The following is a 17,429-nucleotide window of genomic DNA, read 5'->3' as shown; positions in this document are numbered from 1 at the left end:
TGGGAAAGTTGAACTGTCTGTTGACTTACCTGGCTTCCATTCCCATGTGCCTCTCATAGTACAAGTTATTTAGTCAGGGTTAGGGGAACTCCAGTATTTATAAATACATATTTTTCATCAGTACAATCCTTAAACACAAGCCAGATTTTATATGAGACTTCAAACTGAAAAAAATAATAGTTTTACTGCTGGAGAAAAAAATTGTGTTGAATTTATGAAGCCAGTATGCCAATCTCCAACAGGGGGACATCCTAAGTAATTTTCAAAAGTGTTTTCTGACCAAGTGCTTCATACCCTGACTTTAGAACCTGATCCTTGTAAGGGATGGGGAAGGACAGGAAAGATACTAGACGCAAACAAAAATGAAAAAATTTCTCAGCCTCCTTCTGAAATTGTAATAAGCAATCAGCTTGTTTGATTTCAAGTCTCCACATTCTCAATCTAAGCACATATGTATAAGCAAAATGAAAAATGCCTTATGGCATATTTTATCTAAAACAGACACTCTACCAGATGTTTACGAATCTGCATACTGACGGATTTAAGATCTAGTCTAATATGGTGTATATAAATGTGTAGTCACATCGTATAATGACTTCTTCCCCACATTTGCCATTTTTTCTTTCCCTATTCAGTAGTATATATGTTTGAAATACTCCAAAACCTAAAAAGATCTAAACTATAGATCAATATAGATTCTGAAAGCATAGGTAATACATGTACCAGTACTAAAAACTGTTTTTAGGGATGCCTGGGTGGCTCAGCGGCTGAGTGTCTGCCTCTGGCTCAGGACATGATCCCGGAGTTCTGGGATCAAGTCCCACACCGGGCTCCCTGCAGCGAGCTTGCTTCTCCCTCTACCTATGTCTCTGCCTATTTCTCTCATTAATAAATAAATAAAATCTTTAAAAAACAAAACATATTTTAAATTTTATTATATGAGAATTTAGTATTATATAATTATAATTTTGGCCAAGATGTGTCATTCCATCATGTTTTTAACTGAGTTTGCAGCATATTCAAGTATGTGTTCATTTCTGATAACCACCATTTCTGATAACCAGAAATGTGTTCATTTCTGATAATTCAAGTATGTGTTCATTTCTCTCTCTCTCTCTCTATCGCATTCTAATTATTCTTCCTTAGGCATGAGACCTAAAATCCCAGCAGGGAAATACTTCCTCAAAAATATTTAATTCTCTTCTTAACTTCAAAGAAATAGTATATGTTTATTTAAAAAAGCAAAAAACATAGGGGACTTCTACTATTTACATGTGGTGATGTTCTCTCTTTTTAAGAGCATGTTTAATTTGAATGTGTCGAGAAACATGCTCAAGAATAAAGTCTTTATTGGATAGCTATGTTATTTTTTTATTGGGATGCCATGAATTTCCAGAAAATTATGAACACCTATGGTCTAACAAACACAGAAATACATTCACAAACAGATTAGAAAATAAACTGTTTTTGGATTAGCAATAAATTTAGATTATCTAAACCTGTCTTCTACTCTCTTCTAATTTATATTTTTAAAAATACCACAAGTTCCCTATATGGCAAATATATCTAGTCATAAGAATTTTGCTCAAATTTGCCTTAAAAATTCTGGTACGATAATTTAAAATGGAATCAGTAACATTGATACGGATATCTCCTTTAAAAAGGGTAACTAGGGACACCTGGGTGGCTCAGAGGTTGAGCGGCTGCCTTTGGCCTAGGGCGTGAACCTGGAGACCCGGGATCGAGTCCCACATCGGGCTCCCTGCATGGAGCCTGCTTCTCCCTCTGGCTGTGTCTCTGCCTCTCTCTCTCTGTCCTTCATGAATGAATAAAAAAAATATTTTAAAAATAAACAAACAAACAAATAAATAAAAACTGTAACAAGGGGCACCTGGGTGGCTCACCACCTTTGGCTCAGGTGGTGATCCCGGGATCCTGGGATCGAGTCCCACCAGCTCTGTGCAGGGAACCTGCTTCTCCCTCTATGGCTCTCTCTCTCTCTCTCTCTCTCTCTGTCTCTCTCTCTGTGTATCTCATGAATAAACAAAATCTTTTAAAAATAAATAAAAACATACATACATACAATAACTGTCAGAAATTCAGGAATTAGTTCTAATTAGGAGGTTAATGAGAAGTCAGACTCATTATAGCTATATTCTGAAATGACTGACTCCAACACAATGAGAAATGAAAAAGGAGAGTTGGAGAATTTTGAGTATGCTGAGAAACATTTGAGAATCCTATGATATCTAAAGTGCAGAACATAGCTCCATCTGGAAATGGCAAAAAAAAAAAAACAAGGACAACTTCCACAATGACAATGGTTTTTAACCAAAAGGTACATGGAAAGCATCTGTTGAAGTTTTAAAAAATATGTACATGCTTGGGGTCCCCAATTCTAAAGATTTTACTTCAGTAGGGCACTTTTACTTTTGTAGAAGCTCCAAAGTGATTCTGATACACACTTCTAGTTGAGAAGCCTCCACACTAAGAGACTCTTCAGCTTGAATGTTAATTTCTCTAACCTCATATTACTTTGCTTGGTGTATGATGAATACGTATACCTCTTTTCTACAATACTCTCTGTACCTTTCACTGAGGATTGATTCAGTGCAGAATTAAGTACTTAACTTCTGAAGAAATATATAGGAAATAGCAACTCTGAGTTGAGTGGGCTGGGTACCAGTTTACAAAAAACTTATGATGGGAAGAACCCAATAACAAAAATGGAGGCCGGGATCCCTGGGTGGCGCAGAGGTTTAGCGCCTGCCTTTGGCCCAGGGCGTGATCCTGGAGACCCAGGATCAAATCCCACATCAGGCTCCCGGTGCACGGAGCCTGATTCTTCCTCTGCCTGTGTCTCTGCCTGTCTCTCTCACTGTGTGCCTATCATAAAAAAAAAAAAAAAAAAAAAGGGAGGCCAACAGAAGATACCGGAATGGCCAACAGGTACATGAAAAGATGTTCAATGTCATCGGGGAAATGCAAATCAAAACCACAATAAGGTATACCTCATACCTGTTAGAATAACTATTATTAAAAAGAAATAACAAGTGTTAGTGAGGATGTAGAGAAAAATAAACACTTGTGCACTATTAGTGGGAATGTAAACTGGTGCAGCCACTATGAAAAATAGTTTCCTTAAAAAACTAAAAACAAGGACACCTGGGTGTAGCTCAGCAGTTGAGTATCTGCCTTTGGCTCAGGATGTGATCCTGGTCTGGGGATCGAGGCCCATATCAGGCTCCCTTTGAGGAGCCTGCTTCTCCCTCTGTCTGTGTCTCTGTGTCTCTATGTCCCTCATGAATAAATAAAATCTTAAAAACCATATAATCCAGCAATTCCACTTGTGGATATTTACCCAAAGAAAACAAAAATACTAATGTGAAAAGATATATGTACCCATTGTTCACTGTAGCGTTATTTACAATAGCCAAGAGATGAAAACAACCTAAATGTCCACCAATGGATGAATGGAAAAAAAAAAAATGTGGCATGTGTATATGTACATAAAATGGAATACTTTTCATTCATTAAAAAAGGAATGAAATCTTGCCATTTGCAACTACACAGAGGGACCTTGAGGGCATTATGCTAAGTGAAATAAGTCAGAAAAAGATTAATACTATATGATTTCACTTACATGTATCATTTTTTTTTGAGAGCATAAGCATGCATGTGGGGGTGGGGTGGGGGTAAGTGGATTGGGCAAAGGGAGAGGGAGAAAGTGACTCTTAAAGCAGGCTCCACACCCAGTGTAGAGCCCAATGCAGGGATTGATCTCATGACCTTGAGATCATGACCTGAGCCAAAAGCAGGAGTCAGACACCTAACTGCCTGAGCCATCCAGGCACCCCTTTAGGTGGAACTTAAACAAAACAAAAAAACACCTAAGCTTATGGATATAGAGAATAGACCAGTGGTTGCCTGAGAAGTGGGTAAAATGGAATAAGGTCGAAAGGTACTAATTTCCAGTTATAAAATAAATAAGCCAGGCACCTGGGTGACTCAGTGGTTGAGCGTCTGCCTTTGGCTCAGGTAATGATCACGAGGTTCTGGGATCTAATCCTGCATTAGGGTCCCTACAGGGAGCCTGCTTCTCCCTCTGCCTATGTCTCTACCTCTGTGTCTCTCATAAAATCTTTTAAATTAATGAATAAAATGAATAAGCCATGGGGACATAATTAATGTATGTCATGGTGACCACAGTTAATTAAAACTGTATGGTATATTTGAAAGTAGCTAGGAGAGTAAATCTTGAACATTCTTATCACAAAAAAAAGATTTTAACTATATGTAGTTACAGATATTAACTGGACTTATTGTGATCATTTTGCAAATACATACAAATACCAAATCACCATGTTGTACACCTGAAACTAATATGTCAATTATCCCTTAATTAAAAAAAAAAAAAAAAAGACCAAAAAGCATTTCATGGCCAGGTCTGGCTCATCTAAACACAATATAGTATTTACTAGACCACTGGAATCCAATGGTCTCAAACTTAAAAATACTCAATTAGTGCATTTTTCAGGCACATAAATTGTATTCTCCCAATGGACATTTCAAGTTGAAAACAGACCACTACCAATATGAAAGAATTGTCTTATTTCCTGCAGCTAGTGACAAGTTCACAAAAAGAAGTATCTTAATCCTCATTCTTCTCCTCATTGTTCAGATTACCTGTAGGTGTAATTCCTTCGAAAGGCTGAATGAAGTCTGTACTCCTTTACAGAAGGGAAAACATTTTCTAAACAAAAGCAATCATGTTACATTCATTTCAATCCTTAGAAAAACAATTCAGAAGGCCTGAATATATACCAAAAAATCTAACTTTAATGGGAAACAGCTAAGTAAGAGCCATGGTTCTTCAATCTGAGATCAACCCTATACCAGGAGTCCAACAAACACTTCCAAACTAACTAATCAAACAATAGAACTCCAAACCTCAATGGCTCTGAGTGCTCTGAACCAATCTTTCCTCAAGCCTTCCTGGAAATCAGTAGGAGTTAGAATATAAACTATCAAAAACTCATTCTTTCCAAAACCTTCAGGCGCTTAACTCTTTAAAGTCTCTAAAAATATCCTGTCATCTTAATTTCATAATGACCTTGCACCTCATAGCTTATAACAGTATCAGCAATAGCTAACATTTATTGAGAAGTTACAATATGCTAGGCACTGTGCTGAGTATTTAACGTTCTTTATCTGATCTAATCCTCACAGTAAGGTCAGAACTATCATTCACTTCCACATTACAGATAAGAAAAGCAGCTTGGAAAAGTTAAGTATTTTAAATATCTTTACTGCTCTCAAAGTCCCAAACCCTTAGGTATTCCTTCCAATTTGATCCTCATTATTAAAAAGGAGAAGGTGCTCCATGACAGCCAATCTCAAACTTCAGTGTATATCATGTATATCATGGTCAAAAAAAGAACTAATATTAAAATACAAATCGTTGGGATCCCTGGGTGGCGCAGCAGTTTGGTGCCTGCCTTTGGCCCAGGGCGCGATCCTGGAGACCCGGGATCGAATCCCACATCGGACTCCCGGTGCATGGAGCCTGCTTCTCCCTCTGCCTATGTCTCTGCCTCTCTCTCTTTCTCTCTCTCTCTCTGTGACTATCATAAATAAATAAAAATTAAAACATTTTTTTAAAAATACAAATCGTTGGGGATTCCTGCGTGATTCAGTGGTTGAGTGTCTGCGTTTGGCTCAGGTCTGCCTATGTCTCTGCTTCTCTTTTTGTATCGCTCATGAATAAATAAATAAAATCTTAAAAACAAAACAAACATAAATTGTTGGGCCTCAGCCCCAGAGTTTCTTTTTTTTTTTTTTTTTTTTAGCCCCAGAGTTTCTGATTTGGGGGACTGGGACTGGGATGAGCTCTGATATTTGAATTTCTAACAAGTTTCCAGATGCTGCTGCTGATGATGATGATACAGGGACTACTGCTTTATAAAAAGGAGAAAGTAATCCCCTCTCACCTTACCTATCACTTTCTCATGTGAAAACACTTCTCTACAGAGTACTTCTAACAAGAGAGACACTTAGGATTTAAAAAAACCTCTAGGGTCTGAAAGCTCAAAGACTTCTTTTTCCCCCCACTTCACAAAGGCTCCAATATCACCAATGACATTAAGGCAGTGGAAATCTAAAAAAGGAAAATTAAGAACAGAATGATTGTAAATTCTGCTCAAGAGCCTCTCACCACCCACATTTTACTTCTTTAGCCTGAAAGTGTTTCCTTTAGGTGTCCTAGGGCAAGAGAAATGCTAAAGGAAAAAGGAGGTAGATTGTTTTTTGCCAGTTTTTTTTTTTTTTAATTATTTGAGAGAGGGAGAGAGAGCACAAGCAGAGGGGAGTGGCAGAGAGAGTAAGGTCCCCACCAAGCAGGGAGCCAGACATGGGGCTTGATCCCAGGACCCCAAGGACCTAAGCCAGAGGCAGAAGCTTAATTTACTGAGCCACCCAGGCATCCCTAGACTGTTTTGTAATGCTGAAAAATCTAGGACAGGTTCTTCTAAACAGAATTTTCCCCTATAAACAGAAAAATCTCAAAATGCTATAAATTCCTTCTGTCTGTCTCTTTTGTCACACTATCCTCCATCTCAAAAGAGCTGTTCGCTATTCCTCTTACCCAAGACTCACCCAAAGTCTATCCTTTCTCAGGTAGCTTAAACACTGATTATATCAATGTCTTCTAGGATGAATGACTTCAGGCATAGGATTTGTTAAAAATGTCTCTTCAGCCTGCCAGGGAAGCTTCTTACTTGGGTGGGTGCTGTCAACCATGACTAAGTTGTACCAAGAGAAATATATTTTAAAATATTAATATGGCTTGGCACCTTCCTGATGCTAATCCTTCCAGGCCCATCCCAATGGCACAACTGGGAAATTAACCGAAGAGAAAAAGCAATCTTTCCTCTGCTCTCTACTTTCAGATGCTCCTCCTCTACAGCTTTGCCATGCACAGACTCATTCTATACATATACACAGAGATAAAACATGCGCACACACACAAATAACTCTCGGCAGGAACCAAAAATCAAAGCCTAACCCCATGGTTTTGAAGTGAGCAAGTCCAATTTCCTTCTTTGTAGCCCTTGACACATGCTGGCTGGGAGCCCTCTGGATTTTTTTTTCTGCCTTGTTCCTGCACCAGAAGGCTCTGCACTGCAGGTCAGGGGATGATAAGGAAATGAACAGTGTAATTTCCAAGGCCTCTGAACACGGCCCTGTCAGCAGCTCTGGAGGCGGGTTACTCAAGCATGGCTTGAAGAGTGAAAACCACAGAGAGGAGGGCTTAGACAGCCAGCAGTGGCAGGATCTCAGCTGTGTATGTTACTGCCACCTCCAGCCTGAAAGCCCAAGTCCTGCTGCCTCACTGGATGAGCTCTGCTGGTAAAAGCTCTTATACCCAAATGGCAAAAATACAAGTTCGCACTGGGGAAGGAAGATTAAGAACTGGGACTTAGATTTTCCATGCACTCTTATGTAGAAACAAAAAGCATTTAGTGCTCTTCCAGCATACAAGGGATTGCAGAGGCTGGCAAACCCACAAAAACATCTATCCAACATACGCAATCCCACATTTGGGGATATGGCCAGAAAGGAAACTCAATTTATATGAAATGTGAAATTCAACAGGCTACTTCAAGATCTTTTAAAGCCAATTTTCAGTCTCTCCCCTTTTCTAAACCCCACTATAAATATCAGGAGCTTTAGAACCCGTCACCAGCATGAAAATTTCCCAACCCAGGTTTGGAACTTCTGAGCACAGCTCTCAAAATCTTAGCCAACATGTTTATCTATTAATACTGGGCTTCCTGTATAGGTGGAATGTTGTATTTCAGCCCATTATTGCCTAGGGCAGACTGAGACATATTTTAACTTAAACATGTTTTTCTCTCTAATATTTATTGAATGCTTCCTACTGGATGCCAAGCACTGTTCAAAGTGTTTTATATGCATTAATTAATTTAATCTCATAACAACACTACATAGGAACTATTGTTTTCCTCATTTCGCAGATGAAAAAAACTGAAGTAGAGCAGTTAAGTAACTTGCTCAAGATTACCCAGTTAATAAGTGGCAAAGCTGGGATATAAACCAGCTATTCTTGCTCCAGAGTTTACACTCTTAACCTCTAAGTTATAGATAAAAGTTGATGTGAAATTTAAGTTTATAAAGAAGGCTAGCATTTCATGTCAGAAGTGGTTCCCAATTCTCACCTTAAAAAGAAAATTCACAATGGTTCTCAAATGTTAAAGTATATAGAAATTATCTGGAGAGACTTTTCTTTAAAAGATTTTATTTATTCATGTGAGACACAGAGAGAGGCAGAGGCTTAGGCAGAGGGAGAAGCAGGTTCCCCCTGATGTGGGTGGGACTCGATCCCAGGACCCCAGGATCACGACGTGAGCCAAAGGCAGATGCTCAACCACTGAGCCACCCAGGTGCTCCTCTGGAGAGACTTCTGAAAGATTTCTGGGCCCCTATTCCTAAAACTTATTTAGCAAAACTGGGGTAGGGTCCAAGAATCTGCATTTTGACACTCAGCTGATGTGATATACATGGCTTTATGGGCCACACTTTTAGGGATTCTACTAGAGTAGATGGTAAACTATAAGGTCCAAAGAGCAAGAATCTTCTCTGTTTTATTTACTAATGCATACCCAGCACCAAGTACAATACCTGGAATCAAAAATGCACTTGATTGTCAACTATATCTCAATTAAATTTTTTAAAAATAAAAATAAAATGCATTCAATGTACTGAATGAATGGTATTCAACAGTATATATATATGTCATGTTTTTACAAAACAGTTAATATCCACAATACATTTAAGGTCTACCTATTAGTGGTATGTCCAAGAAGCACTAGTTTTATCTTACCTGCAGTTGCAAAGAAAGAGGGAACTGGCAATGCCCCAATGAAAATTTGAATGCAATATTCCAGAAAAAAATCAGAAAACACACACACAGAAAACCAAGTTTAAAGTAGCAGTTAAAAAGTAACTTTTTCCCTCTTTAGCTATATAATAGGATAGATTTAACACCAGCTATAAATAGTTCTTTACAAACATCATCATCATACCAAAAAACCCTAAACTCAAGGATCTTTGTTTATTGATTATCTACAATGTTAAAATCAGTATGAAAAACAATGAAAACAATTTCTAGCCTATCTGGGAATTTACATGCAACGTTTCTAAGGTAGCTTTTAGGGTTGAAAAACAGAATCTCTCATTACAGTTGAAGACATTTTAATAATCCCAGAGTAACAATATGCCACAAGAAGTTGGTCACCAAAAACCTGGTTTCTAAGCATGGCTTTGCCACTGACTACCTGTAAAAGCCTAGGCAAGTCACATGACCTCCCTAGTCTTAGTTTCTTCCAAAAAACGAGGAGATCGGATAAGGTAATTTTTCAATGCCCCCCCCCCCCCCCGCCAGCCCCCCGCTTGAATTGCAACACCCAGGTGGAAAACAGAGCTACCTAAGAAGAAATAAATTAAGCTCAGGCTCTGTTGCATCTCTGTCCCACATAAATATCAACTTCGTTTTTAATTTTTTCCATGAAGGAAAATGCTTGAGGACATTTGGCTTCAGGAAGCATGGCTGACTGCTATGCAATCAATAGCTAAGAAAGAACAGCTCGTGAAGGAGGAAGGCTTTAAGAGAGAAAGCCTTGGATCAGAAAGAAAAAGAGACCTGACCTTGGTTGGGCAATGAGGGATTGTAACATGAGAAAACTGAGCTGGAAGGCATAAACTAGGGCAGAAAAACAAAACCAAGGGCAAAGGAAGATGCTCTTATAACACAGGATACGATGGCAACCATGATCAGAAGGGGAAAGAGCAAAGAACACACTTAATGGGTTTTGTTTTGTTTTATCCTGAACTAAGGGGGGGATGTGGTAATATATGTAGCAGTCTGAGAGTAGCAGAAGCTGAGACCCAAAACAGGAGGAAAGCAGAGTGCAGACTGTTCCTACCTTGCAAGATCAAAAACAGCAGCTAAAGAGGCCAGGGAGCTTCTGGTTCCAAACCTCTAGATCCTTTAGCCACTAGAGCCTACTGCTTACTTTATATGATTTGAAAAAATAAGGAGTCCCACCTTAAATTCCTGGTTTAAGCCCACTCTGACAAGGGTCTGTAATGCAGGACAGACTCCACACAGATATATCACTGCCTTCTGTGGTTTGTAAATTCTTTTTTCCTTACCTGTTAGAGTGGCAACACAAGCACTAAGCTCTAAGCTTAGAACATTCAGGCAGGCACCCTTCTTCCTCCCTCCCTACCCTTTCCATCCCTAACTTAATCTACCAATCAAAACAAAAGCAAGGGAACAGGCAGGAACCCTTAAGCTCCTTCTTGTTTATTCCTCAACATTCCCTCCCCCATCTCTTCAGCTGGCAGGAAGTATGAACAGGAGTGTTCAATAACAATTCAGGGCAGCAGCAGTTGCTAAGAGCCATTTCTGGTCTCTCCTAAATCTCTGGGAAATAGCACAGTGGGCCCTTCCAGAGAAAGGTGTAATGGAGCCTAAGTGAGATCCCATGAAGGGTAATCCACATCCTTGGCTGAGAGGAAATGCCCTCAGCCACAGCCTGAAATACCCACCTAGATGAGAAAGAAGGTCCTGAGGTAGATGATTTGAATACTCTTATCTCCCTCATTAGCTAGTGTAGACATGTGACAATTCTATCCTACACCACAAACTATTTGTCTTGCTTCCTGTTTCCAAGGTGTTGGGTGGTGGGGTAGGGGTGGGACATGGTTAGGAGGAGATTCCAGCCAAGACACTTCCCAAATTTTATGAGTTTTCTTTCTTCATGAGAGCTCCTCGCTCAGAGTATGTAATTCCCAGATTATATCAAAACATCTGTTTTGCTGTTTTAGTTTTGTTGGTTGTCCCCACATAGAAAGAACATTCCAAACCAATTAGGCATAGGCAAGCCCATATCTCAGAGAGAAAATCTTAAAGTTTTCAAAGACTTAGCTTATAAGCTCTAGTAGTAATCATCACTGAGCCCCTATTATACCCTAAACCCCAGAGTCCTTGTTTCCCAAAAGCTGATCTGCTATAAGATTCCTAGCCTTCTTTTCCCTTAAGTCTTCCCCTCCTCCCATTCTAGAAACACTCTTCCTGCACAGTGTTTTCATCTCCTAGCAACTTCCAAACATTTAAATAATTATTTCAATGATCAAAGGCTTTATGGAAAGGCACCCCCAGAACCAGACTGTTCAAAAGGTTTGAGGGAACAGGGAAAGGAACTGAGAAACCAGGTTTTGGCTTACAGTAATATTAAACTGCAGAGCAACTTTCTGCTTCTTAAAAAAAGGACTTCCTAGCAATTTTATCTTTCTTCCAAAAACTGAAGCACAGTCTCTCTCTCTTTTTCCTCTCTCATTCCATTGCCCCACTCTCAGTCTCCTTGAGCGACAAGGCGAACATAGCACAGCTACATTATGAAGGGGCAAACCTCCTTGGCAGCAAGGTGTTTTCTTAGCTGAATACATTGCATCTTTCAGCCTAATTAAATTCTGAAGAGCGGCCACCCAATCAGTCCCTGGACCTCTAAAAGAAAACAAGTTCCATTTGCTACTGTATTGGAGACTATAATGGACATTTAGATTTAAATCCAATGTAAAGTTCAGCATCATTAATCCTGTCACCTACAGATGACTACTGACTGGGCCTGCAAGATTGCAACATGAGTCAAGAATTCTAAACAGAAAGGAAAAGAAGTCTACTCTCAGAAATGGCCATTTTTTAGCACAGGAAGAACAATGATTATGAACATGAATATATGGCATGAGTTTACTGCAGCCAGATGTAGGGAACAGTCTAATGGGCCTGGAACAGAAGCAACAACTCCTGGTACTCCTAGGCCTCTTTAAAAACAGTATTATCCATCTGCACCCCAGAGAAAATGGTAAATCACAGCCAGCACAGGACAAGCCATGCCAGTAGCCAGCTGGAACTTGATGCTGCTGAGGTGGACTATAGCATCTGTCACCTAAACACAGGCAGCTTCTCTCTGGCAGCTGCCTCTGGTGAAAGGGAATGAACCATTGTGTTATTAGTGGAAGAAAATTCACAGCCCTGTTACTAGGGAAGCCCAGATGTTGCTAAGAGCTACAGATGTGCCGGAGGCAAAGACCAAAATACCTACAGCAAAGAAAGTACAAGCTACCACTGGAATCCAGGCCCAGAAAGGGCACCACCACACAAACATACACATCCAGCCTCTATTTATTAACACTTACATATGGAAATAGGTATTCCCTGTTGCAGCTGATGTAATTACAGAGAAACCAATTTATACTGCATCTGCTGGGATCAGCTGAAAGCACAGGGTGAGCAAAAAACACAGAGCGGAAAAATCAAGAGCCAATGAAGGGCTCAACACCAGACCAGCCACTTTGCAGGAAATTGTAAGCTGCTTAAGTTTAAGGCAGCCTGAGCTGACCCTAGACTCACACCTACTCTGCTCCAGCCCTACAAGCTCTATTTCCTGAGACGTGAACTAAGATCATCTTCCCAGAGGAGGAGAGCCCCTCCTGGGGCTGCAAGCACCTGTCCTTCCAACTCAAGCAGAAGGTAAGGTATCATTACACTATTTGGCAGCTATTAAACCACCAGGACACTTTGATTATCAATAGTTGAGGGAGATACTTGGCCAAGAACTATACCTTTAGTGGCCAAAGAATCTCTTTCAAGGCCAAACATGCATGGCCACAACACTAACTCATAAGGCCTGATTAAGTACTTCTTAGTACAGCCAGTACCTCTTGCTCCCCTATTTACCTGCCCCTTTGCTCTTTGGTAGCCACCAATAGAACACTTGGTAGATATCATACCATAAAACTTATTTAACCTTTTCTGTTCCAGAAACCCAGCGGCACTATTTATCCCATTAAGAACCGCACTCAACTGAAAGCCTATTATCAATTTATTGTTTATCAATGACTCTGAGGATGAAAGTAGTTAAGCTGGAGACCACATAAAGGCTGATGCCAGTCTCCAGCAACAAGTGTTTGAGGGTGGGACAAGGACAAGGTGGCAGGTTCTCGACTTAGAGAAAATTCATTCTACCAAGTAGCTGCCCCCAACAATAGATATTCTCCAAAATGTCCAGGCCTGCTGTTAATGAATCTGTAGAGAATCCCCTAATTTGGAACAAAACCGCATTATCATTACCAGCTGCTCTGACCTTGTAATTGGTCATTACCCACAAACTAATGAGCCTCCCACAGAGTGTACAAAGCATTTGGTGGTTAGTCCAGGGCAGTTCTGACTGGCAGTAGGCAGCCAGATCTGGCCACCTCTTACCTTTTCAGACTTGACTTTCTTTAGCGGGCGACACTCATTCTCCCCTTCCTCTGGCTCCGGTTTAGCTCCCAAAGGATTGAGCGCTGCCCCAGGCTCAATAGCTATACTCCCAAGTGGCTCCACAGCTCCTGTATCCACCCCTGCACTTCCATCATACTGACCACCCCGTCCTCCCAAGGGAACTGGCTGGAGGACCCCAGGATCCTTTTCTGAACAAGTCCCCACTCCTTCGCTTCTCTCCTTCTTGCTCTTAGATGAGCTGTTCTCCTTCTCCTTTTTGGAGCCGGCTACACTGCGGGATGCCTTAGCCGCCTTCTCTGAGCCCTTGGGAGCAATAGCAGCAACCAGGCTTCCTGCATTGGCACCATCTCCTGAGCGTCCCTGCACCTCTTTCTTGCTAGCTGCCCCCTCACTTGGAGTGAACAGGGAAGTCCCTGGAGTGGGTTTGCTAGTGTCTTTGCCACTCTTATTCCTTTTGGATTTTGATTTGCCTTCCTTCCCTTGAGGACCTGGCACTGGGGTCACAAACTTGATGTTGTCTGGTAGTGTGGCCACAGCATTGGGAGCCGGTATCCCCACCTCCTTTGAGCCTGACATTTCCAGTTTCTGCTGGTCCTTTTCCAGATCGGCGTCCAGGTCAATGATGAGATTCCCTACTCCAATGTCCCATTCATCCCCACTGTCGTATGTCTCAACCGGGTTTGCATCCACTCCTTTCCCTCCGGAGGCTCCACTGCTCAAGGACATCTTAGAGTCAACGTCCCACCTCAAGATTCAAGGCTCTTCCTTGCCCCCAGCTTTCCTATTTTCAGCTTCAGCTATGTTCTCAGACCTGCCACATTGGTCAGTACATGCCCAGTGGACAACATCATTGCTGGAAAAAGAAAATTTAAAGAGCTGTTAAAGGAAACAATACAGGCAAGGAGACAGCCTGAAATAAACTCCCACACAAAACAGACTGTTCCTAGGGGGCTACCACATCACAATGGACAAGACAAACAGGTTCAATTGTATTTCTAACCAAGTCACATTGGACCAGGGGAAAAGTTAATTCCCGCTCCATCTCCCCAGGGGAGAGTACAGTATTTCCAAATGCCCGGAGATTCTGTGTAGTCTTAACTAGGAATCCTCTAGAGTTAGTTTCCCATTCCCAAGAGACTTATTTCTACTGCCACTGCCAGCTGGCAATCCTCTCTCAATCAATACAGGCCCTGGCACATAACAGATTCAAGCTCTAGCACAACTTTACTCATACCCCCTCTCTCCTTGCTTCTTCTTGAATGATCAGAGACTCAGAACATGGACTTGCAAAGGCTGTAAAAGTCCTCTATTAACAGGGCTTGTCCCTACTAAAAATAATATGGATTCCTTGCCATTCTACTCTTTTGAGGGGAAAAGTCTTATTATGGATAAAAGTGAAAGAGAAAAACAAGAAGTAGAGAAAATATAACATTAGGATAGAAGACAAATATTGCAACTAATGAAGGCAATCCTCAGAGAGGACTCAATCCAATCAGCTTAATTTCAGTTAAATAAGCCTTATTCAACTCCAGGTTTCAAATTATGTCCAAATAGCATAACTCAGTGTGGCCTTTCCCACATTCCACTAAAATATCTATGAAGACACACACATATACACACGAAAAAATTTACCCTGACTGAAGACTACTAAAATCCCTAACAGCAGAATGTGAAATAACTCTCCACATTTTTATATAAGATTGGTGGCATGGTATTGATAAATACCAAGGCATCATCACATGAAACAGAGATTGGCTAAGAAAGGGGGTGGGGGACGACACTCTCCAGTCTCCTGGTTCATGAGACTTTGGGAGTGTACCATCTAGAAAACCTGGCACCCAATATATACCATCCAGGTATTATGTTATGACACAGTGAAAGAGTTCTTTTCTTGCTCATTCCCTTGTCCACTATCTTTCTATATCCATTTAGGAAAGAACGCTCATAAGATAACAAAGAGCCAACCAGTAGTGGCACAATGAATCCTACAAAGTGATTTCTAGTAGTATATGTTACAGATAGGACAGAGACAAGACAAACTGTACTTTTTCATCTAATACCTCAAGACAGTATCAAAGAACCAGGGTGCAGTTACAAGAGAAGACAACATCCCAAGAGAGCAGAGCTGTACCAACTAAATACTAGCAACTGGGATTTAAGAGAAAAAGGTGTGCACATTAACCTGCCACTTAACTGTAGATCTGAGAAGAAAATACATCCTTTACACAAGTAGAGAGCTTAGTACCAACAGGAACAACTATTGCTGGCATCAAGTCTATAGAGATCTTACTTCTTAAAAGGAAGAGCAAAATGGCGGGGGGGGGGGGGGGGAACGTGGGGTGGGCATGATGTAGGAACTATGAAAAAATGCCCACAAAGTAAAGGAAACATTATCCCTGAAGTCAGAGAAATGATACCTCTAAAAATGTCTAGAATGTTAAAGAAATTTTGTTAAAATATTTGGAATTCTTAATACCACCTAAGAAGATATGGCCTCCAATAAATACTAGTATAGCAAATCTTTGCTCATTCATTCCAAAAAAATTTGTATTTATTACCTACTGTGTGCTAGTATCTAAATTAGGTGCTGGGAATAGAGCAGTGAATAAGTGAATAAGGGAGTGGAATATGGTATGAAAATAATTCTATTATGAGAGACAAGTGAGCGTTTCTAGAAAAGGAAATTCTAACTGAATCTACACTATAGTGGAGTATTAAAGCATAGTTCTTTCCAACATCAAAATTTATTACCTTGCATGCAATCTTTGCAACTGTGGCTAGGCTCAGAACATAATACATTCACACTCACTCTTCACTTAAGGCTTACCCACTTTCCTCCAGAGCTGCACTATCATCAGTATGTAATTTAACCATTAAAACAACCCTATGGGGGATCCCTCGGTGGCTCAGTGGTTTAGCACCTGCCTTTGGCCCAGGGAGTGATCCTGGAGTCCCAGGATCGAGTCCCACATCAGGCTCCCTGCATGGAGCCTGCTTCTATCTCTATGTCTCTGCCTCTCTCTCTCTCTCTCTCTGTCTCTCATGAATAAATAAATAAAATCTTTAAATAAAACAACCCTACGTTTAACCTTGGAAAAACAAAACTTTCAAAAGACTTTCCTCTATAAACAAACAAACAAACAAATACAACCTTTCTCTAGAAAACAGGACTGTGATAGAAGAGAGACTCTGGGGGAAAGAATATAAAGTACATAAAAATGATAGTACTCAGAGAGCTTATGACAGTTCTCACTTTACTATATTGGCTGACCATCATATGGAGCAGGATAAATGAAGTGTACCAGTAAGGAGGAGATAGCATTAAGAAGAAAACAGGCGGAAATGAAAAGATATGAACTTAGAAGGATATGAAAATATGTCATTTTTTAAAGAGGAAGGAGGAAACAAAAAATGAACTACCTATGAAAATTAATATAGAAATCAAAAAAGCACAGAACTGAAACTGTGGGAAATAATTCAGTAAACTACATGAAAACTTGAGATTTTTTCTTAGAACGTGTAGAGAAAGAACAGCAAAGAGAAAATGAGGGAAATTGAGAGAGATACATCATTTAATAGCACTGAAAACTAAGAGGAGACTAGAACAAATGGGAGGAAAGCAACCCATTAAGATATAATAAATGAATAATATCTTGGGCTGAAAAAAATCCTGTGTGCAGATTGAGAATGTTTACTATTTTTTCAGCAAAATCAATTTAAAAAGCCAAATTTGCACACATTCTGGCAAAATTCTCCAATTATAAAGGACAAAAATTGGGCCAACCTCAGACTGCTCTGCAATATTAAATGTTAAAAAAGAATGAAAAATCTACAGAATTTTGAAGAAAAAAGGTTGTTAGTCAAGTCTTACACAGAGTTGTCTGTCAGGTATAAAAGTAACAGGGGCACCTGGGTGGCTTGGTCAGTTGAACATACGACTCTTGGTTTGGGCTCAAGTCATGATCTCAGGGTTGTGGGATGGAGCCCATGTCAGGCTCCACACTCAGTATGGAGTCTGCTTGTCCCCCTCCCTCTGCTCTCCCCACTACCCTGCTCACGT

The 17,429-nt window shown here is 40.4% G+C and overlaps 1 protein-coding gene across 4 annotated transcripts in view; it reads right to left on the bottom strand.

Annotated features, from left to right (window-relative positions):
- The window catches only part of ZNF609 (zinc finger protein 609), a 209,190-nt gene that overhangs the window by 164,814 nt on the left and 26,947 nt on the right, over positions 1-17,429 (bottom strand). For 2 of the 4 annotated variants that reach the window (XM_038580703.1, XM_038580702.1), the window contains exon 2: positions 13,349-14,222. The exons of 1 other annotated variant lie outside the window; for it this stretch is intronic. In XM_038580703.1, coding sequence (XP_038436631.1) covers positions 13,349-14,095 — 747 coding nt within the window. In that variant the 5' untranslated portion in view covers positions 14,096-14,222. The remainder of the gene's footprint in view (positions 1-13,348; positions 14,223-17,429) is intronic. One more of the 4 variants, XM_038580704.1, reaches the window with a different exon arrangement.

The sequence above is a fragment of the Canis lupus genome, chromosome 30, assembly GCF_011100685.1.
Source record: "Canis lupus familiaris isolate Mischka breed German Shepherd chromosome 30, alternate assembly UU_Cfam_GSD_1.0, whole genome shotgun sequence".
Lineage (NCBI taxonomy): Eukaryota > Metazoa > Chordata > Mammalia > Carnivora > Canidae > Canis > Canis lupus.
This window is presented reverse-complemented; position numbering and strand designations above follow the sequence as displayed.